The sequence below is a fragment of the Miniopterus schreibersii genome (assembly GCF_964146895.1).
Source record: "Miniopterus schreibersii genome assembly, chromosome: 12".
Classification (NCBI taxonomy): Eukaryota; Metazoa; Chordata; class Mammalia; order Chiroptera; family Miniopteridae; genus Miniopterus; species Miniopterus schreibersii.
Genome location: NC_138112.1, coordinates 25,612,756 through 25,636,987, shown reverse-complemented (window position 1 = coordinate 25,636,987; position 24,232 = coordinate 25,612,756). Strand labels below are relative to the sequence as shown.

At 41.0% G+C, this 24,232-nt stretch overlaps 1 protein-coding gene across 1 annotated transcript in view; it reads right to left on the bottom strand.

Annotated features, from left to right (window-relative positions):
• Window positions 1–10,689: 10,689 nt before the first annotated feature.
• RAB38 (RAB38, member RAS oncogene family) overlaps window positions 10,690–24,232 on the bottom strand; it is a 45,171-nt gene continuing 31,628 nt past the window's right edge. Inside the window, exon 3 of the mRNA XM_081154298.1 lies at window positions 10,690–11,570. Within this exon, the coding sequence (XP_081010424.1) occupies window positions 11,418–11,570 (153 nt within the window). The 3' untranslated portion in view covers window positions 10,690–11,417. The remainder of the gene's footprint in view (window positions 11,571–24,232) is intronic.

Below are 24,232 nucleotides of genomic sequence, written 5' to 3'. Positions count from 1 at the left end.
ACCTTTCCCACTACAGCCAGAAGCAGCTGTCTAAAGTCTACAGCTGACGGTCCCGTTTAAAACCAATGGCGACTCCAGCTGCTTACAACACACGACCTCCTCACCACGGTCTTAACCTGCGGTTCAGCCCCAGCCTGGCAGCTCCTACACTCCAGCAGTCTCCCCGCCATCCACAGGGGATGCATTCCAAGACCCCCACGGGAAGCCTAGAAGTGCAGATACTACCAAACCGTATACTTACTGTGATTTTCCCCACACATACACAACTATGATAAAATTCAATTTATAAATCAGGCGCAGTAAGAGATTAACAGCAATACCTCACAATAATAAAGAGAACAATTATAACAATATGCTGTAACAAAAGTTATGTGAATGTGGTCTGTCTCTCTCTCTCTCAAAATATCCTGCTGTACTGCACTCGGCCTTCTTCGGAAGGTGCCGGCTGATGCAATGTCTCCCTGAAGGATGGGCCAGGGGACGGCTGCAGGCCCGGCGGCCTTCTGACAGTCTGGGCCATGGCGCTGTCATGTCTCTTACCCACAAAGCCAACGCCTTTTCCATCTCAATTCAGCTTTCTCACGCACTGTGCCCCTAACTTTTGCAGCTGGAGGTGCGACAGTAAAGCCAGCGCGGATCTCTTTTTCCGTCTTCACAACTTCGCAGGTAGATTTGTCCTTACCGTAGGTTTTAGCAGCCTCAGCATCGCCCCCCCCCCCCGCCCCCGCCTTTTCCCTTCCTGAAAGCGCCTTACCGCTGCTCCTTGGCACATCCGAATTGCCCGCCTCCCTGGTCGCGCGCACCGGGGCCGTTACGAAGAAAATAAACGTCACTTAAACACCGGCAGCTGTCCCTCGGACAACCGGAGAACCATGAAGGCCTCCGAGCGACCCTGAGGTGGGGAGCGTCCTGCGTGCACACAGCGTGTGCGGAGCGTGCGCGGAGCGTGCGGACGCTGGGCGGGAGGAGGAGTCACGTGGGGAGGGCGCGGAGCAGGTGTCGCGAGATTTCGCCACCCTCCGTGGGGCGGGCAGAAACCGAAACCATGGGGGATTCGCTTCCCGAGATTTCCGTTTAATATTTTCTGCCTGCAGTTGACAGAAGAGGCGGCCGCGAGGAGCGGGGACTGCTGTCCTCACCCAGGGAGCCCGCCGCCTCACGTCACTTCATCTTCCCACCTTCTCTGTCTCTGCCACATGCGCCTCCCTCTCCGTCCATCTTGAAGGATACGCTTGGCCTTCCCAGGCCGCCTGCTGCCGGACCTCGGGCCACAGCTGCCGAGTACCACGGGCCACTCCTGGGTCCTGCGCCCGTGGCTCGCCGGTCACGTAAGACAGGGCTCTCGGGATCTGTTTTCTGTCTCGTCCGCTGGCCAGAAGCCCTGTGGAAGTCGAGAGCCTGCTGTTTTCTGCACGTTGGCATCTCCGCGGCCGACACCCTGGAAGACTAAAGACTGAGTGACCGAGGGAATAAATGAAGCCAGCTTTAGGGCTTTTTGCAATATACCAACATTCTCTCCCTTCCCAGGATAGACAGAGCTGGAATATTACCCAGCCATGAAAACGAGAAAATCCGACCACTTGCGACACCACGGATAGACCTGGGAGGTATTATGCTAAGTTAAAGAAAGACAAATACTGTATGACTTCACTTATATATGGAAGCTAAAAAACAAAAAAGCAAAAACAAACAACCCCCAGATAAACTCAGATAAAAGGAGATCTGATTTGTGGTTGCCAGAATTATAGGGGGCAGGGGGCTGTGGATTAAAGAAACGTGGTCAAAAGGTACAAACTTCCAGTTACAAGATAAATCTCCTGTTATTAGAATTCTAGTTTATACAAAGTTAAGGTGTAAACAACTTCAGTATACATCTTGCCATAAATTTAAAACTACTAAGGTACTTCCATTGGTAGTCAAATAGTAATGAGCCTTTTGGTGGAACAGATGCACTATCACACTAACCATAAAACGCAAAGGCTTAACTTACTCATTTTAGGAATATTATGCGCAACCAGGTTTTGCAAGAGCCTGCAGGTGTCATCTTTCAAGTAGACAAAATAATTCTTAGGGAACCCCGTTTTCCCTTAAACTTATTCCGCATTTACTGCTATAGCACACCTTCCCAACACAGAAAGCAAATGGATCTTTCCCAGGGGTACTGCAGAGGAGGGAGAGAGAAGAGACTGAAGTCTGAATTGAACCTGCTCTCCAGTTGAAAGGGACACTGCTTTAATCTAGCGTCTTGTTTTTGGTGTCTGCAAAGCTTTCTTGTCTCATATGTTTACTTCTGATTTACCTCCACACTCACACACATTGGAAGACCTCTGCAGGAGATCTGCAATTTTTATGAGTATATGTAGAAGAGATGATCATAAATTTCTGTGCTCTTTGGATATTACCAGACATCCCTGATGAGAGTATAAATTGGTACAAACTTTCTGAGAGTAGTTTTCAGATTGCTTTAAAAATTTTGCATAATGTTTGATTCAATAACTTCACTACTGGGAATTTATTCTAAAGAATTAATCATGGATGTGCATAAAAATTTATCTCTGTAGCACTAGTCAAAGGCAAACTATTAGCAGTAACGCAAATGTCTAGCATTAATAACTCAGTTATAAAAAACACATGGTATATAGCAATACAACAAAATTTCTGTTCACCCTTCAATTTATGCTATATAAAAAGATTTAATGAATTAGAAAGGTATTCATTATTAATTATTAAGAGAAAAAATTAGGTCTCTAGATACCATGTTCAGAATAACTCCATTTAGAGAAAAAAGCTGGTTACTTTGTATAATGGAATCATGCATGAATTTTATATTAATTTTAATATTTTCTTATAAGAGGAAATAACTATAAAGACATTGCTGCTCTTTCATAACACAAAAAATACTGTTTTGACTCCCATTGACACCGGCTTGCTAATATTTTCAACAGCTGGTTATCAGCTGACCAGCAAAGAAATTTAATAATATACATAATTATTTAAATTATATGGTTTACATTCATGTTTATAATTATATTATGGTATTCATATACTATTTATATAGTCATTTGCTCATATACAAATAATTGGACACTCTGCATTATAGTTCCCATGACTTCAGGCATAGAAGATAAAATGAACCTGGGAATCATGGATAGCCAACATCTGTTCCTACTATGTGGCAGGCATGTTCTTCTACAAGTAGAGCACTCAGAACTGTGCCTGGCAAAGAGTAAATGCTTGATAAACACCTGATGTTGCTACTCCTATTTATTTTTGGGATATTGACTGTTTAGTTATTAGTATAAAGCACCTGTTCTTCCATCAGCCATATCGTCACATATTTCCCTACCAGTAGGATATTTGAAGTAAAGCCTCCAGTACCCATGAAAATCTCCCACTGAGGTGGGAGCTATTATTGTAAATAAACATCATGGTCAAGAACCTAGACCTTGAGGACCATGTACATAGATATACTGGGTGAGAGTCTAACTGCACTGTTAATGACTGTGTGGACATACTTGTCAGGAGAGTCTGCGTTACAAGTGGCAGAAAATCAACTCAATAGACCCTGAACAGCTGAACAAAGAGCCCAAAGAGGAAATTATTGCTTGATGCAATTGGGAAGTTAAAGGTCAAGTCAGAACTCACACACAGCCACACTAAGGGACTCAGATGGGGCTTTTATTTCTCCTTACCCTCCTTCCTCTCACTGTTTGACTTGTCATCTCTGAGTATTGGTATACTCTCACCTGTCACATGTCACATGGGGTGAGAAAATGATGGCCATTTCCTATGACCCCCTTTCCTAAAGCATTGGTCGGGCAGGGAAAGGCAAAGGAGAACACTTTGAATGGTCCAGTTGGCTCACAAGCACAACCCTATATGTGTCACTTGAGGAGGAGGAGGAGCGGGGTCCTCTGATGAGCCCACTGTGGCCAGACGGGCAGGTACACTGTTCAGAGGCCCAGAGAGTCACGTGATACATTTGGACATGTTTTCTATCATCCTGCTTGCTTCTCCACAAATGTGAAATCACCCCCTCAATAGGGTGGTAGCGATGATGAAAGGACATTATGTTTGGAAAAGACGTGATAGAGGACCTACGCAAAAAAATATCTATTAACATTAATTTCAATAAAATAGAAATGAAGAATGTTATGTAGCAGAAACAGAAACAACCTTCTTTTCTTGATCCATAATGGTATGTTTTGCCTGTCTTGTTAACCCACTCTGTTTCCCCAAGAGGATAGCAAACTTAAAGAGCAGGGACCCATGACTTTTATGCTTTGTGTTTCCATGACAACAGCTATCACAGAGAAAGGAAAGTAACATATATTAAGCGCTATGCATTTTAGTAGAAACCTTGACATGTGATCTATTTCATGCACCAAACACAGCAACTCGCTCAGAGCAGTCACTTGATAACTGTTTGATTGAGAAGTTCAATGAATACAAACTGATGTTACACATTTGGCATACGATAACTTCTTAAAAGTTCAAGACAAAACAGAAAACATTGATTTGTATTACAAGTAATAGCAACTCTTTGATATTTCACATTTGGAACAAAAACACATCTATAAGGTCTCCTTAAGCTCTTTTGAAAGAAAATTTTGTTCTAATAGAAAGTATAATCTGGGCCAGTTGGGAGTTTGAATTTTAGAGTCTGATGCTTACTATTAGAGTTTCAATGAGTACATTGCACTTAGGAATATACTAAGGCCTCTGCCTGGGTATTAATACAAATAATATTAATACTAATTCTGAAAATCAATCAAATTGAACAAAATAAGTTGGTTTGTTGAAATGGAAAATCCCATACTTATCACTGCAGTGAAACAATATGTACACAATTCCCAGAGGCACTTGCCCTCATCTTTGAGAGTTATAGGCTTAGTCCATCAGTGCTTCTTTTCTCTTCCAATATTACAGGGATTTCTCAGGCTCTTTTTCTCTTCCAATATTGGGGAATTTTATGGTGCTTGGAGAACCCATAAATCCCAGGACATTTTCATACAGAAACAGCACAGATGGAGCCGAATTTAAGTACATGCATTATGCTAGTTCCAATATCTGAGAGCAAGTCATGAATTCAGAAGTGATGACTAACAAGGCAGATGACAGCAGTGGTAAAAAGTACCTCCTAAGACTCCTTCCTATGGAATAATACCAGCATGATACTCCACAGCAGGGCTAAAATAATGCTCTGGGGGAAACAAACTCATACTGATTTCTCCTGTGGCTCCACTATTTTCTTGTCACAGTTTTATTATTACTTATTTGCATACCACACATTTCACCCACTTAAAATACACCCTTCAATGGGTTTTAGTACATTCAGTGTCATGCAAGCATCACTACAATCAATTTTAGAACATTCTCATCACCCCTCAAAAGAAACTCATACCCTTTAGCAGTCTCCCCCAATTCCCTCAACCCTAGGTAACCACTCATTTTTCTGTCTGTATAGATTTGTCCTTTGACACCTCCAAAAATATCTAGCATTTTAATCTGAGAGTGTTGTTTGCAATACTTCAATTTAATAAATAAGCAGACTATTCTATCTGCTTAGTTAATAAAAACATTCCTTACTGACTTGCTATGTTTTAGGCACTATGCTGTGTTTTGTGGTATTCATGACACCACCACCTTTCTCAGTAGTTAAGAGAAATGCTTAGCAGTGTATGGCATATGGTAAATTCAACTATCATTTTCTGAGCATTGTGCTCTGCATTCAGAATATTGCCCCCTCCAGACATCTAAGAGGAGACAGTTTAGCACAATGGTTAGATGGTTAGGAGCACAGAGATGAGAATTAGGCTGCCTGGGTCTAAATCCTTTGCCCGTTGTATGTGTGAGCTTTGGTAAGTTGCTCAGTATCTTGCTTCAGTAAGTTGCTTCAATTTTTTCATATATAAAATGAGATGAGTACTTTCACATAGGGCTCTGGGAATTAAATGACATAATAAAGGTAAAGTTACATATCAGTGACAGTCACATAGTATGTGTTCTGTAAATTACAGTTGGTACATCACTAGACTGCAGAATGTGAGTGTTTGGTGATGGAGTCAATCAAAAGCTGTGCATATATCTTTGTGAATAAATATTCTCAAAATTTTTCCAATGCTCATTGAAGCATTATTCCCAGTGGCCAAGACATGGAAACAACCAAAATGTCCTTCGATAGATGACTGGATAAAGAAGATGTGGTACATGTATACAATGGCATACTACTCAGCCATAAGAAAATATGAAATACTGCCATTTGTGACAACATGGATGGACCTCGAGAATATCATACTAAGTAAAATAAATCAGGCAGAAAACACTAAGGACCATATGATCTCACTCACATGTGGGATATAAAACTGAAAGTAACAAACAAACAAGAAAAACAAATAAGCAAAAACACATAGATACCGACTACAGTATGGTGATTATCAGGGGGAAGGGGCTGGGGGGTAGTAAAGGGTAAAGGGAGCCAAATATATGGTGATGGAAGATAATTTGACTTTGGGTTGTGGGCACACAATGCAATATACAGAGCACGTATCATAGAAATGTACAATTGAAACCTATATGATCTCATTGTCCCTCCAATAAATTTAAGTCTTAAATTTTAATTTTTTTAAAAAGAGCTGTGCAAGTATGGAAAGCAATTTGAATAACCTACAGAGATTGACAGACTACAAGGCTGTGCTGTTGTGCTGATCCTTGAAGATTAAATAGAATTTCCAAGCCAAAAAAAAAAAAAAAAAGAAATACTGCAAACAGCAGGAAGAGGTAGCTGAACAAAACAGCAGCATAGTGTGAATAGATCAGTGTTGGGGTGATAGGAAAAGAACAGCAGGAACATATATTCTATTTCCTTAAACGACATTGGCGCTGCAGTCCCTGCATTTAGAAACCAATCGTTTTCAGAAGAATGTCTTGGTTTGGACATTTGACTTCTCTTTTGATACTTGGTGAACTGTTCACGTTTGAGTCTCCTTCCTGATCGTCACACCTTAAGACCTGAGAAAACGACTTGGTCATTTGTATCTCTGCGAGAGTGCCTAGACCAGTGTAAGGAACACAGCAATCGTTCAACAGATATTTGGTGAGGGAGTAAAGGGATCAGTGAGTCAATGAATATTCACTTTGAAGACTGTATAAATAACAATTTTCTGTAGTGGAAGAGGGTTAGAAGACACTTAGTTCTGATCTTACAATACATACCTCAGAACCACATTTCAGTGGCTATTTCGAAAAAAATACATTAGAGATTCCATTGCAGTGAAAGTTTTGTTCAGATGCACTGATGTTTTAAGTACTACTTAGCAGCTGAAGCTCTCTCAAAAAGGAAGATCTCTTAATTGGGAGGTGATCCTTGGAAGCACTGGTGGAGTAGAGAAGTGAGACAGGGAAGAGACGGAAACCAAGAAGGCTGTGCTAATGAGCAGCTTACCGCCGTGGGAACCTTTGCCTCAGTCTCGTAGGGCCCTCTGACAGACTACAGAGCAAGCCTCAGGTTTATCCCGCCTGACGGGTGAGGGAGCTGGGCTGTTATTTACCAATTTATGTCAGTTTTAGATGAGACTGCTCTCGGAGGTGTTAATTTTATAGCACTCTGACCTGTTCAGCATGCAAGACAAATACACTTCATGCATCCAGAGAAAGCGTTTAGCCATATGCTGAGGATATAGAGACATTTCCTCTGCTATTGTCTAGTCCACACCTTGGCCTAGTTCATTCTGTGCTTTCACTGACATTTTATTAAGGAAGTCGGGGAGGGAGAGAGAGACAGCAAGAGAGAGTGAGACAGAAGGGGGTTTGGTGGGACAAGCTACAGTCTCCACTGTTGTACTTTATCTTGAGACCATAATTGACATTCATTATTTCCACGCTTTACCGCTTCTATTCCCTTGACCAACCTGCTTCTAGTCTAGGTTCATCGCATGGTGCAATATTGCCAATATTGCGGTCTTTTATCCCTGAGAGTATGAGTCTCAGGTTACCTGTCCTTGTAACCCAGTTACTTATCCTCACGGACTTTGTTGCTGCGATTGCCCTTTTGGTTCTTACCAGGAATGGAGTATCAAGAGGCACCCCAGTGAGTCCCATGATTTCCAGACATACTCCTCCCGGCTCCATTATCTGCCAGCCACCCTACGTCCTCTTGGTAATCAGGAAGAACTACCCTTGCCTGCAGAGTAACTGTCCTCTCTAACTGCTGGTCTGTGGACGTGAGGAGCCAAAAATAATTAGGCAGTAGCTGAAGCTGTAGATTTACTGGAATCCTTACTGTGTCCCCTGGTAGAACTTTCTCAGCTTCTAACTCTGTAGATCCTGAAATTGTAAAAAGGAGAGGCTCACTTTCTTAAATGGATTATTAAAAGTGATAGTGGGGGCTTCACTCTTACTGCCACCTTTTGAAGCTACCTATCCAGGACACAAAATAAATACACTAAGAGCATTTAATAGTAATACCGCATCTTAAGCATTACCCATGTAGCATGTCATTCCAAGTGAAAAACAGCAACATATTTACAATGTCAAACCTGGTCTACAGAATACAGTCACCACTGAGCTTCTCATTGATGTTTGTGTTCCTCTTTCTTTTGGGGACATTACTGATTGCTTCAGTGAAGGGAGTGCCTTTTGGGCTCTCCTGGGGAACATAATTAGCTGGTAGTTTCTCTGGCATCACGAATAAATACATTATAACATGCCCACATCTCTGAGACCTTGGAGCACTTCTCCAATACTTTGTAGTAGTTTGGCATCTCTATGTTATTTATTTTAAGCCAACATTGTTTCCAGCTTTAAAAAGCTATTCCAGTAGCACACTGGGATCAGCTCCAAGTGTCCTTGCCAGAATGTTAAAAAATTAACTCATGAAAGAGCATTTTCATAGAAAAAGATTACCTATTATTTGGTCTTACGTTCTGTTCTCCCTGATCCAGCATCCCAAGATCAATTTCTTAGAATGTTCTCAGGAGTCCTACTAGTACTTCCTAGCCAGGTTCTATAGCTCATTTGATTAATAATCCATTTCATCCTACAACATACCTTTCTGCTCAGGTCATGCTGAGAATTTACTCTAGTTATCTGTCCAGAAGCAATGAAGGAAGATGAGAGCAGAACTTAAGAAAGTAAAGCACCACCTTATAAAACATCCTACTGAGGTGGAGCTCTTATAAGCCCATTGGCTGTCCTCCCACTGGAAAGCGTAAGGGCCTCTTTTTCTGGGCCAGAGTTTCCGAAGAATCCCTGGGTTCGAGACTCTTAAGAGCATCTACCTAAATATCTCCTCCTACATTTCAGTGTCTGACTCCTTCCCGTAAAGGATCCTGATTTTAGTGGAGGAAACTTGCTAGTTTTGTGAATCCAGCCTCCTTTACAACTCTTCTCCTAAAATCAAATCTTAGGCCAAATTTTCAGTATGGTCTGTCCTGTAACTAAAGGAAAGGAGGATTATTTTGACTGTTGGTTGGAGGTCTTCAAGCTTTCACCTCAAATCCTGAATTGAATATTGGCTGATCGAATCTAAAATATTTTTTTCCTACAGAATTTCTATGGAGATTAACTAACTCCACAATCCTGTATCTTTCAAACACAAGAGCAATAGAATTTCTCTCCATCTATATTTTATCCCTGAGAGGAGTCTTGGTAATTATGAGGTTACATCTTGCCAGGGATTAGCCCCACCACATTATGCACCAGCAAGGAGGCCTTGCTACCACCTGGGTAGTGAATGATTCAAGAAGCTGGTATTGAGGAGCTGCTTCCTAACCCATCTCTGTCCCAACTAACTTAGGCTGGGCTTCCCCCATAAGACCATGAAATGAGGATTTGAGAGAAAGGAGTTTATTTGGGAAGTGAACCCAGGAAGCACCAGTAGAGGAGTGGGAAAGTAATGATAGAAGGAATGGAAGCTAATAAAGGATGAGTCAGATGGAAGGTTCCCCTGGGGGAACCAGGGATTTAATACCATTGGGAAGTTCTGAGACATTGCATAGCATGTATCTCAGGATTATCCTTCCTGAGGGGCAAAAAAAACAGGGTATTTATCCCACAATTCCTTGGTTGAGGCCTACTCCTGTAGACATGAACTCCCTGGCACTTCTGGTCTGCCTGCTTCAGGGGTCAAGTGCTTCAGAGATCAGGAATGCCCTCAGGGAAAGGGTAACCAATACTTATAACAGGAAGCTGTGTGGCTGGTGCTTATGGAAACAGTGAGTGCCAAAATAATATGGGTAGAACACACCAAAACATCTGTTACAAAAGATAAAGCTCCTATGAGTACATGACGAACATCAGTGGAAAACAATGCCCTTAAAAAGTAGCAACATACCAGCACCACAGGCCTTGTGTAAAGCAAGGTATCACCATGCATATTTTAGCTGGGTTTTTTCCTTTTTTATGTTGATTGGTCTGGCACCTTTCTTGATCAGAATATATGAGGATATATTTCTCTGCTTAACCAAAGAAATTTGTATACACTACTTACTTTCTTGGCCTAAATGTCGATATGAACAGTAGATACAGATGGAATAGACTCATCTGTTTTAATTGTGCCCAGGAGTTCCATTAAATGCACACTTCCAATCTCCTCTTCGAAACAGAATTTTAGAAATGAGTCTTGAGAACCATGGATACACAGTCAAAAAAAAGCTCACAATACTAAGAAAAGTGAAGCACTTTCAGAAATAAGGAAACAGCATCTGTTAATGTTTTATTTTTCACTTGTGAAAATATATACAATATATATTACATGTACAGAGTCCCATAGCATGAGTCAGAGGAAGCTAACAAAAAGGCACAAACAGGGCAGATCTTTTTCATACATTTTTCAGTGCAACCAACATTCAGGGCATGGCAAGTAACAACAAAAGCAACGAAAGCACAGGAAGCCTGTATGCATGACTCCGATGAGCTAAATCAGAGAAAACCCTTAGGTTTGTTGAGAATGCAGGTCATCTCTGGAGGAAAGACCATTTCAGCTTAAGAGGCCAGTTAGGGCAGCAGAGAATGTATTGAAATCTGGGCAAAAATATCAGAGGTAAAGCGAAAGCCAATGCTTAACCTGCCAGCCAGTCTGCTATTCTCTCCTTTCTCTTTAAAACCTGAGGCCTTGACTAATTCAAAGAAGCAAATAGCTCAGCCCACTCTGGTCCTGCAGAATTGTGGTCAGCTACAAGACAGGATTTTTTAACACACTAAATATTGTAACTGCTTGTAAACACAGTGCTGATGCTGGGGGAAAAAAAACATTAAAAGAACATTTGCTATTTCTCTCGTATAGGAAAGATACAGGCATAGATCTTTGGCTTGCCACGTGTGTGTCCCTATCATGACATTTTCCCAAATGGTAAAAATTGAGGCACAATTTATGAGATGATGGGGTTATTTCCACCATATGCCAGCAAAGAAGCCCACTAAGATTTGGCACAGCTGGAGCAGCTGACAACCCTGGGCGACGTGAGGTGGGGCTTCACGATGTCTGGCTCAATGGACTCCATCAGGTCACACTCATTTGCAAGAATGTGTTTCACCAGGCATCTGGAGGCTTCATCGATGTTTATATTTTCCTAAAGGGAAAAACAAAACAGAACAGCATTTATTATTCAATATTATAAATAATACTGGAGGAGAGAACTTCATGTGACAGAGGGCTGTATTTTCAGCAATTCAGTCAAACATCCCTTCCTATATCTTATCTACGAATCCTCTTTCTGTTCCCCTCACTTTCATTTATTCTTGCAAAGCACTTTACTTTTTAGACCTTCACGAAGGTACAAATATTTATTTTGTTTTCTCACATACAAGAAATAGTGTTTCGTAGACTCACTTAGTAAGTTGAATGTAAGTTAGAGGGCAATTTTCTCATTTTTCTCATACTCTTACACTATAACATAATATTGCAAAATACTTACTTCCAGGGTACCAAACCCAAAACCGTGATCTTCAGTACAGTCAAATTGGACTGTTTTTATCACAATTTGTAGAAACCTCTCTGATGTGTTTCCTCTTACTCAATGTCAAGAGATAAGGGGCTCCCTTGTCAAGTTGCTTTACTATAAAACTTTGCTGTCTAATCCAAACTGTAACTACTTAGCCCTAATTTGTGTCAAAGTTGCTGATATATTTTGAGATCACTGCATGAAGTCATATTACATGGAAAATGTAAGAGGTAGTGATGGTTTGCAAATGGAATTTATGGCTGATGCCGAATGGCACTGCATGTAATATTCATTAGCATGTTCCCCATTCTTCAAGCTCAGCCCTGAGTTCACCTGCTATGAAAGCTTAGGGTGACTTTTCAAGTTGCAGACAACAGCCTGGTTATTTTCTCCCACTTACAGAGCCTTAATAAAAGTGCTTCTGGGGGTTTCTAAATCTAAAACAAGGTATAGTTTTTGTGATGTTGTTCTTATTGGTTTTTTATGAGACCAGAATTCATATCTCTGAGTCTCTTCTTTCTTCCTCTATACAATCATCTGGATGATAAGACTTATCTAATAAAAATTGCTTCCGCTTACCGGATGTAGTGATCATTGGTGCTTTCACAGTGTGAATGTGCTAGGCATTTTATATACATAATCACTTTTTAAAAAATATTTTTAAATTTTTTTTTTTTGAGAGAGAGAAGAAGGGAAAGGGAGAGAGAGAGAAAGAAACATCGATGCGAGAGGGAAACGCCAATCGGCTGCCTCCCGAATCCACCCCTACTGGGACTGAACCTGCAACCTGGGCATGTAACCTGACCTGGAATTGAACAGGCAACCTTGCGGTGCCTGGGACGATGCTCGCCTGACTGAGCCACAGTGGCCAGGGCTACATAATCTTTTTTTAATCCCAAGATTTGTTTCCTGTTCTTAGCGATTCTGTTGTTATTGTTGGGGTGGAGGTGGGGAGGGGCCTGTCTACCTTCAGCTCAAGTACCTGCCTCATGCTGCGGAAGCTGGTCCATAGAGAACAGCTTACTTCCACCCTGTCCTCTGCTGTGCAGGGTCCCATGCTTCGCATGCCTCCTGCCACTCCTCTTCCTGGTGTCATGCCCAGTGGGCACACTTGAACTACTTGCTCCCAGGCAGTAATCTGGCCAAGGCAGGGCCATGCCCAGCTCAGATCTTTCCTCTGAGTCCAACCACTTGTTTATGTGACCAACTGGAAGCCAGGACCAGGTCCTCTGATGTCTCAGATTCAAGGAAAGTGGGGATGTGAATGAAGCCTCATTTAGCCTTCTAGGCCCTGGCCTCCTGGGCCAGCACACTTCCCTAAATAAGTCTCACATTTTAGGGGTTATGGGGTGCTTGCCCAGTCATTGCTAAACCAATACTTTGGTTCCCATTTGGATATTTCTTGTGTGTTGGAAAAAGAGGCAACAAAATCCCTTCCCAAATGCCAAACATGAGATATCATCACATCAGTTTGCAGAGAATAAAAGTGATGTTTAGAGAGATTAAGAGACTTCCCAAGATGGTGTAGTGGGTGGGATGGAGGGCCAGAACCGAGACCCAGTCTTTCTGACATCAAAGGCTGGGTCTTGCCTAAGCTATATTCCTTTTCAAGATTGTTTTGAAGATCGCATAATAACAAAAGTTTTTACTGCAGCATTAGGCCCAAGAAAGAGGTGCTAAATGAATCTTAGTTCCTTTCTCCTTCACACGTTAGAAGAAAAACATGTTTCTATGACAGGAAAGTCTAGTTTTAAGCATTAAAAAGGGCACTCCTTTATAAGTAAGTTAGATTTGGCAGTCGTATTTTTAAACCCCCACTCACATACTAAGATGCCAGTTCAAAGGGGTTTTCTTTCATTCATAGGCAAAGTGGCAAAATCTAATAATGAGGAGAGTGAAATGTGGTGTGGACAAATCAATAAAAATCCATCATCATTATGAGAAAAACAACTAAAACCTAAGCCCAATTAGTGGTAGCCCAGCCAGATCATTTTAGTAAAAGGTAAGATGAAACTGATGGAATTATTTGTGAAGGTTAACATACTGAGTAAAGGCTAGTTTATGTCAGAACTAGAACTTGGGACCATGTCTAGTCCCATCAAAGCCAGGGAGTGGCAGTGCCTGCTGTTAGAGTGCGTATAGGAACAAAGTGGCAGTTCATGGCGACCGAGCCATATTCATTCATTCATTAATATTATTTAGATTCCCACTAAGTACTAGACGTACAAAGGTAAATACAATAAAATAAGTCCTGTCCTCGACTGAGCTTATATATCAGCAAGGTTTATGGAAATAGCAAGGGCATAATAAGGTTAGAAATGGCATCTTGAGCCAGATCACTGTAGAGACCTGAATGCTAAGTTGGCCAGGTAGTCATTGAGTCATTGAGGTTGTTTTGCAGGTGAAGTGTCAATAAACACAATACAATACAAATCCATTACTAGACAAAACTATACAGATGCTTAGCACTCAGTTTTATTACTTAATCTATCAGTAAGCATTCAGTAAATACCTCTCACGTGTACCATGGTGCTGATCGCGGTGGCATACCTATTTCAGATTAGAGATTTCAAGAGGAAGCCAGAAAGAAGAGCAAACCCATTACGCACCACTATACTTACCACATACTAATTACAGAAAGGCCTGGTGGATAATGTTTAGAGCACAGGCTGAAGCCAGACTCATCTCAGCTCCCTCACTTTCTGTTTGTATAACCTTGGAAATATTCCTTTACCATTCCTTGCCTCAGTTTCCTCATCTGTAAAAAGGGAACTAAGAGATCTATTTTATATGTGATTGTAAGTTAATAATGTTAATACTGAGCACATGTGAAATGTTTAGACAAATACTTAGACAAGGGCATAGAAGACACATTCAATAAATGTTACCTATATAGTCTTCTCCTTTAACCATATCAGAACACGATCATGTGTGTGTTCTGTGCCTTCGTTTTGCAGCTGAGGGCACTGAGACTGGGAAGGGGGAAGTGGCTGACTCCAAGACACACAACAGGAGGTGGTAGGGCCAGCTGGGAGCCCAGTGAGGAGAGTAGACACTAATATTCACCATATGCTTACTACGAAAAGCAAGGTGTATAGTGTTTAGAGCCAGACCCTGTCTCAGTTCCCCCAGAAAATATTACCCCAAATAAATATAAGAACGGCATGGGCAAGGCAGGTGTTTCCAGCATAAACAGGGTAGGAGCATGCAGTCAGGGCCTCAGGCAAGGCTGGTTCCTATTGCTGGTCCTTTTACACACCACTGAAATCACAGCCAAGCGCCTAGACCAGGAGAAGGAAGAGCAATACAGAGCTAGCTTCCCACTCCCCTCTGTCCAAGGCCAGCATGGTTCCTCAAGCCCTGCCTGACAGAACAACAGATGCAGACCACCACAGGGGCAGTTACACCGCAACATAATTAGATGACTGAGCTGCTAGGCGCCCAAGCAGACACAGCCAAGCGCACAATTTGCAGGTGACTGTGAAGAAACAGAACTGCTGACGTAAGTGCGAAATACTACCTGGGAATTTTTATTTGTGTTTATTCTAGAGAGTAGTAACACCATCTCTAGGAGCATTTTTGGCTAAGAAGGAAATTCACACATTCTATGAGTTCCAAGAGAGGTACACTTAGACTGAATCCGACTGTGACTTATTTACATATTTGGAATTTTGGAAAGACGTGCTGACTGCTTTAGGTTGATGTGTGCTGATCTTTGTGCCTCTGCTCAGAACCTTTTCGTTTATATCAATAAGCATGCCTGAGCAACAGGCTTTGAAATTCCTAATAAAGCACTTCAGTAAAAACAAATGGTGGTTATTATTGAGTGTCTATGCTGGGCATATAGCAGGTGCTTTACTTATGAAATTATGTTCCCATTCAACCCTCAAAAAACCTGTTAAAGAGTTAACAGCCATATTTTAAAGGAAAGGAGACTTTAACCTTTAACATTATGCCCAGAGCAGAACAAGATATTGGCCAATCTGTCAACCAAGCCTGGCCCAACTCCACTTCCTATCCAGCTCCCATACATTACCTTACAGTGTCTCCCAGGATTAAAACAGCTATTAAAATAAATTTTATTTATAAATCAGTAGGTCTCAATACTGGGTGCATATTCAATTCACTTGGAAAGTTAAAAATAGTAAGTACCAGGGCTCTCCTCCCAGACATTGTTATAATTTATCCAGAATGGGGCCCAGTATGGTTTTTGTTTTTTTTAAAAGGTTCTCCAATTCTTAAAATGTGCATCCATGTTTGAGACATAGTTGTATAATTAGGAATATCTTTGTAGGCACACCTTTTTAGTTCAATAGTGAACTTTCTGGAGATATCATTTAATACAGTGATTTTAAGCTGCACTGATTCTGATCTTCCTGTAGATAAAGGCATATAAATCTAACTAGTTGAGGTCTTGGGAAATTGTCATTTTTTAAATTAGCTCTTTGGAACATCTGTCTGGTGGCAAATTATTTCATCTCTAACCCCTGGTGCCAGAGAGCAAAAATATTCTAGCAGGAAACCTTCACCTCTGCCTAGTTAGAACCTGGCAAAGAATTCATCGTCCCCTAATCTTTCCAAATGCATCAACTCAAACAAAACACCAAGTGTACCAGAGGCTCTGAGGTTAGGGCACTAAATTCCTCAGCCCTGTGACATTTTAATTAGAGCAGATGGCCCCCTGGATAACAGCACCACTCTAAGAAGTCTTGCACAGAACAGGGGTTTTAAAGTCCTAACTCTAAGATTCAGCATATGTTTATTGAACACATAAGTGCCAAACGTTTTGCTAGTTTTGCTGCTCTCATTTTACAGTTGAGAAAAGAAGTGAGGTTCAGGGAGGTTTAATGACATCAAGGTCTCAGTAAGGGGCAGAATCTGGCTTCCAACTTCCATCCCAGAAGCTTCCATATTTTCTCTTTTTCTTCTCCTTGCTCACTTCTTAGAGTCTATGGCCAACAACCTGTAAGCGCTCAAGTGAAGTCTGCCTGAACCCAAAGCCCAAGGTTTTGCACATGTCACACTTTTTCCATGAAAGGAAGTGAAGAGTATGATTCATACAAACCAGGTCCTAAGAATGACCAACTCTCTGAAAGTTCCCAGACAGCATAAACTCTGCCACCACTGTTAGAAAAACACTGTTTGAGTGAAAACATAGGAACAAAAACTATGTGTAAAAATAGATGTGTTGATAAGACTAAACAAATCTATTTTTAATTACCTTTTTATATTTGGAATGTCATGATACTAGCTACCTACCAGAACTCTGGCTTCAACTCTAGAACCTAATCTCCCTCTCCCTACCAAATCCCTGATGCCAAACTCCTAAATTCCAGAGTCAGATAACAAGTCATTTTTAGCCTGAATTATCTCCCTTAGCACGTGCTATATAATTTATTTCTTCCTGATGTGGACTAACACCATCCTTTTTTTCATTCTACAAACTTTTAATAGCAAAGAAAGAGGTGATACATCAATTTGAAGTTCTTATCATGTAATATTGAAATATGTATCATGTAACTAAATGAAGTCATTTATTATTCAGCAAATAGTCACTGAGCACTTCCCACGGACCAGGCACTGTTCATCAGTCTTTATACTCCTTGCTTTAATATGTGATGGAATCAGCTCTTAGGTGACCTTATTAGTCCAGGCCTCTGCCTAGAGATAATGACGGTGATGTGCTCCCTTCTCACAATCACTGTGACACTTCATCCTAGGTCAGGTCAGGTCTTATGTAGTCCCTTCTTCGGTCACATGCCTCCATTTGTTCACCATGGCAATCACCTTATATATTCCTTCTAGACTGTCTCCTGATGACTCTAATTTAAGTGTAGCTACAGTCTTACCTCGTTCCTAATTCCAAGTCTAAAAAGACTTTGTTGGCTCACATTGCCCACTCAGAATCAGTCCAGATCACTAAACTGACGGCCAACCAATATGGTCCCAACTCAACTGTCCTGTCTCATCTCCACTGGCTCCCCTTACTTGGCTGTATTCCAACCGAACTAAACCACAGGTCACTCCCTTGAGGTACTTTGCTTAGGTTACTTTTACTCATCTCTATCGGTGGATCCCCTGACCATCCAGAGCGGGCATATCTCATCTAGTTTTCTTTTTATTTTTTTTAAAAAAGTTTAAAGGTTTTAAAAAATACATTATTTTTCAAATACAGTTGACATTCAACATTATTTTACATTAGTTTCAGGTGTACAACGTAGTGGTTAGACAATTACATAATTTATGAAGTGATTCCCCTGACAATTCATGTAACCACTTCATTTGGAAGTGTTTAGCTACTGACATCTGATTCACAAGGATTTCATTTTATTCTGCTTTGAACTTTTAGATGTAATTCAGGTATACTTCCCAGTTTCAGAATCTTCTGGTCATCTTGAATTTTAATTATTTGTGCATTTGATTACTTAAGAGGAAAGGTGCAGTGGAAGGACTCAGAATTAGCCTAGCTCTGCTGATTGCTAGCTGTGTGACCTCAGGGAAGTCACCATAATCTCCCTCCCAACCTCAGTATCTTTACCTATAATCTGTGATAAAAATAATGTCAGCTTCATAAAGTTGTTGAGGATACGCATAAAACGAGATGAGATCTGGGAAAGAACGCGGCAACAGTGTTGGCGTACAATAGGCCTTGAAAAAAAAATAACACTTGGGAAACACTACATTGCATTAATATTATTAAGCTATATATAAGTATGTTTGGCCCTGGCCGGTGGCTCAGTTGGTTGGAGCATAGTCTCGTGCACCAAAAAGGTTGCGGGTTTGATTCCCGGTCAGAGGACATGCCTAGGTTGTGGTTCGATCCCTGGTTGGGAGGCAACTGATCAATGTTTCTCTCTCTGCCTCCCTTCCTCTCTCTAAAATCAAGCATATCCTCGGTTGAAAATTAAAAAAAAAGAGAATGTTTGGAGAGAGAAACATATTTCTTTGTTACAGTAACATATCTCAAAGTGGGCTCTGAAGTTACATAAAATAGTATAGGATAAAAAGGCATCTTATGGTTAAATAATTTCATGAAATGTTAAGTTATAAATAATTCCAAAGTGTTTCTTTTTCACAGGATTCCTCAGAGTCCTAAATGTTCGCAGAATGGGGCTTGCATTTAAAATTATTGCATTAAATGGAGGAGAGGATTAGCATCCTGGTGGGAGCACATACGGGGAAGCAAAGCAACCTGTCAGAACTCGGGTCGGAGGGTAAAGGTCTGCAGCGATAACGTGAATCAGGAAAAGGCAGGTTGTCAGAGGAAGGCTAGAGGAAAGCAAGCAGCTCCCCTTTCCTCTCGTCTCATCTCCAAGCACAGAACGAGTTTCATAAACTTCTCTGATCACAGAACTCATCTCCTGCTCTGTCTTGCTGGGCTGGTGTTCCTCTTTGCAAAATTCGGCAACTACTGCGCTGGCCAGTGTGGCTCCGTTGGATGGGCATCGTCCATGCACAGAAAGGTTGGTGGTTCGATTCCTGGTCAGGGCATGTGCCTGGGTTGTAGGTTCGATCCCCAGGAGGGGGTGCGCAGGATGCACAGATGGACTGCCTGTGTATTGCTCTCACATTGACGCTTCTCTCTCTCCCTCCCTTCCTCTCTCTCTAATCAATAAAAAATCTTTTAAAAAGTTTGGCAGCTACTGATCAGGAGTAGTGGTGGTACCTATGGGAGTGTTTGTGGATGGCGGGGTGAGGTGGGGATTAGAGGTAGTTATGAAGTGATTTTGTATTACACTTGTGGATTTTTACTCTTATACCTAAGTGGTGCTCCCCACAATTTTACCTTATTCCATTTTTCTGAGCCCAGCCCAAAATGAAGTTCATGTATTTCTTCTCCTATGATTTCAACAGAGTAGAGTGAGATAATGCTAATAACAAAGTTGGAAAAATGCCCAGCCAGGCGTGGCTCAGCGGTTGAGCGTCGACCTGGGATCCAGGCGATTGGGGTTCGATTCCCGGTCAGGGCACATGCCCGAGTTGCGGGCTCGATCAATGACTCTCTCATCATTGATGTTTCTATCTCTCTCTCCCTCTCCTTTCCTCTCTCTGACATCAATAAAGATATGTTAAAAAAAAAAAAAAAAAAAAAAGTTGGAAAAATGGGCCTGACCCGTGAGGGCAACGTCCTGACATTATGCACCTCATGTGCCTTCTCTGACCAATGGCCTACCTCCCACCTGAGCTAGTTCGAGCGGGTGATTCACAGGTGCTTGCCTCGCAGTCCACTACACTGGCTGTTACTATGCACGATTGAAGAGGTTTTCAGGAATGTGCCTTCTCACTAGATAGTAAACTTCTTGAGAGCAGAAGTGGCACTTTTATGTACTTGGAGTGTTGCCAGCATCTTACACAGGGCCTGTCAGCACGTACGGGCTCAAGTCATGTATGAATAAACTGGCCTATGAAAGGGAAAGAGAAATGGACCAATACCACTTAAAAATCACAAAAAAATACTGTGAGCTGTTCTATGTTAAAATCTATTATACTGAAGTTTTTAAAACTCAGGACAACTTTAGACAGAGAATTAATAGATGTGGGTCCTAGCCCCGATGTAGCTACAAACCAGCTTAGTCACTATAAACAGGTCAAGTCCTCTCTCTGGCATCAGTTTCATCAATTGTGAGAGGACAGAATTTAAACTCTGCCTGTTGCCAAACGGGATTAAAGGTGACTCTTGAGACTATCTCCAGCCCTCGACTAATGTAGTTAAACCTGTGGGAGTTCTGAGAATAATGCTCCCTTAATGGGAAAGATTTCTCACATTGAGAGTAAGTATAAGACGTTTATTTAGGCAATCATTTATTACTGCAAGTGCCCTCTATCAACATGATTAGCCATAACTTGTTAGTTGCAAAAATCAGAAACCCACTGAACTGCCTAGGTCATCTGGAGGGTAGCTCCCAGGAGTGATGGAATGGCTGAAAGATTCAGGCCATTCCAAGAAACTTAGGAAATAAAATTAGACTCTGAAACACCATCAGGTCAGCTTCCCTTTTGCTTTTTGCCTATAAAGAGGGAGACAGCTGCCAGCAGCCTCTGAATTACATTCTCACAGCTTTGCCAACCAAGTGAAAAGGCCTCTGACCCTCAAACTGGGTTGGAGAAATCCGATGAGTCTGGCTTCAGTCACATGTTCACGCTGGAGACTAAAGCAACTCTGAGTCCAGGAGAGTGGTACCAGAGAAGGGCCCCGCTTAGGTTATCACTATGGCTTGAGAGACAGAGCACGTGGGAGAGGGTACCTTCCATTTGGACAACCTGTGGGGGGAGCTGAAAGGGTAGGAGCACAAAACTGGCCATGGAGAAATCTTTGCAAAATCAAGAAACCCTCAGTTGTATTTACTTTATTGCTTTATGGACATTCGCAATCATCTACGCTAGTGTAGATGTATGTATTTACATTTAGGCAGACATTAACAACTTATGATTTTAAAAAGAGACAGAAAAGTATTTTTCATAGAGTTGTGCATTATAAACAGATATATATCTACTGGCATCTGATGACTTTAACACATGCAGAATAAGTGGACAGTTCTAGCTCTTTTAGTCAACATGCAAAAAGAGAAAAGCAAAGTTGCAACAGAAGTGATCTGAAAAAAAGTGTTTCTTTAGAAAGGCATAAAATAATTGCTTAATAAATTTTTCTGGGGTAAAGAAAGAAATAAAAGAGGCTTCTTGGAGCTTAAGACTTAACTTCAGTTCTGATTTTCTGGTTGTTTTTACAGAAGTCTACCTAATTGAGATTCAAAAGGACAATAACTTTGCCAGATAAAGGACCCTTCTGCTTCAAACATAAACTTTAAAAATCTTAATTTTGTTCCTGCGAACCATTTAAGATGTATTGCATACTTTCTTGCATTATAAAATATTTAGAAGACAGCTTAGCTTTTCTTGCTTATCATGGGTACCTTTTACTACTTCTCTCTTCCCCCTTCTGCTGGTATCATGCATATATATCTATAGGTGTTTAAGGTAGTAAGCCAGTTCAATAGGCTGACACTTTAATAATAAATATAGCTTAAAAGGAATAGGATGAAGTTCTTTAAAACATACACATATTCCTAATTAGAAGGAAACAGACTAAAATGTTAGTAAAATCAATTGGTGATTTGATTACAGATCATTTTAATCTTCTATTTTAGAATTCTGGTTATTTTCGAAGTTATTCCTAAGTCATATATATTGTGTTAATATTCACATCCAAAGGTGGGGAAAAAAGAAAACCAGAGTGATTAATTTTGAACCATGAATAGTTTAAGAAGTCCTAACGTCTTTCTCTTACCCCCTCAAGCCCAGTCAACAGGTATATGAAATTTATACGTATATAAATATTTCATGAACTGTAAAATAGAACTATGTAAGAATGAATGAAAAATTATTGAGTTTTTTCTCACAGATGAAAATAAAATCGTTAAGATTGAGTCTGGAGAAAAAAAAGGGCAGGAAGCTCAGATACAGAAATTCTAACTATACAAGCACGAGTAATCCAGGAAAGAAGAGAGAGCAAAGAGATCTAAGAGAATGCAGCTTGACTACAGGAATATCTCAGGTAAGATCAGGTTTAAAAATAACATATCCCAAAGATAGAGGGAGAAGAGAAGTGAACTCAGAACAGATTCAACAAGGGTGGTCCGAGCTCATCCAAACCAAGTATAAAGACATGCTGGGAGAAAATGCTACAGGCAGAAAATGATAGTAATGGGGTTTATTCAGAGCAGAAATATCATCATGGAGGAACAGACTAATGCTTAAAAAATATGGCGCAAGGTTAACAGTGACACAGGGAAAGCAGAGCTAACACAACAAACTAACTTCATTTGCTCTTGTAATAAAGATTTTGGGTCGAGCTATCAGGAGACTACCTTTCACACCTTATCGTTCATGTAATGCCCCTCACAGTGTCCTGTGGACAGAGTGGGTATGGGTTGGCTCCAAAGTAAAATGGGTACATTTAATTGGCTCAAATGGTGGCTGAGGACTACTAATTATTTAATTACATTAAACAGGAGGAGTAGTTTCTAAGGAAGTGGCACAGAGCTCACACCTCAGACGGGAACTGACTTCATTTTTATCAGAAGTTTGGATTAAGTCAAAATACCTGTGGCCTCTGCTACCTCCCCTCCCTGTGGCCTCATTTTCTCGTCTAGATGTGGGAGTGCCCAGGGCTCAGTCCTCGATCCTCTTACCTGCAGCTGGACTTTTCTCCTGAACTCCACAAGCACAATCACCTACCTACCTGCCATATGCTCATAGTTGCTTTCTAAATTTTAACACGACAGTAGTCCCCCGCTTACCCGTGGTTTCACTTTCCATGGTTCCAGTGACCTGCAGTTAATCATGGTCCAAAAACATGAAATGGAAACTTCCATAAATAAACATTTCATAAGTTTTCATTTGCAAGCCTTTCTGAGTAGTGTGGTGAAATCTTTCATTGTCTCACTCACATGATTCATCTCTTTGTTCAGCTTATCCAAGGTGTATACCCCACCCACCTATTAGTCACATAGTAGCTGTCTTGGTTATCAGATGACTGTCATGGTATCACAGTGTTTGTGTTCAGGTAACACTTATAATAGCCTAACACTTCACCACAACACCTATGTCATTCACCTCACTTCAGTTCCTCAGGTAGACACAGTATCATCTCTCATCATCACAAGAAGAGTCAGTACAGTATAAGATATTTGAGAGAGACAGCCCACGCTCGCAAAACTTTTATTACAGTATATTGTTATAATTGTTCTATTTCATTATTATTGTTGTTAACCATTTACTATGCCTGATTTAAAAATTTAACTATCACAGGTATGTATTATAGGGAAAAAATACATATGTAGGGTTCAGTACTACCCCCAGTTTCAGGTATCCAATGGGGGTCTCGAAACATATCCCCTGCAGATAGGGGGGGACTACTGTATACAAAACTGAGCATTGTATGTCTCTCCATTGACCCCTTTACATCTCAGGACCCCTACCTCAGAGAACTTCAACACTATTGTTCCAGTTGCTCAGGCCAAACACTGTGGAGCCATCCCCAAATCCTACCTTCCTCTCATTATCTTTACCCAAATTGTCAGGAAATCTTCTCTGCTATATGTTCAAAAATACACGTAGAGTTTGACTAAGATACCACAATTCCTCTTTCTTAGTGCAATAGAGTCCTAGCTGATCTGTTTCCAACCTTCCCCCATATATTTCAGGCTCAACATAACTGCCAGCATGATTGTTTAAATACAATTGTATCACATCGCTGATCAGACCCAATGTCTTCCTATCTCACTCAAAGC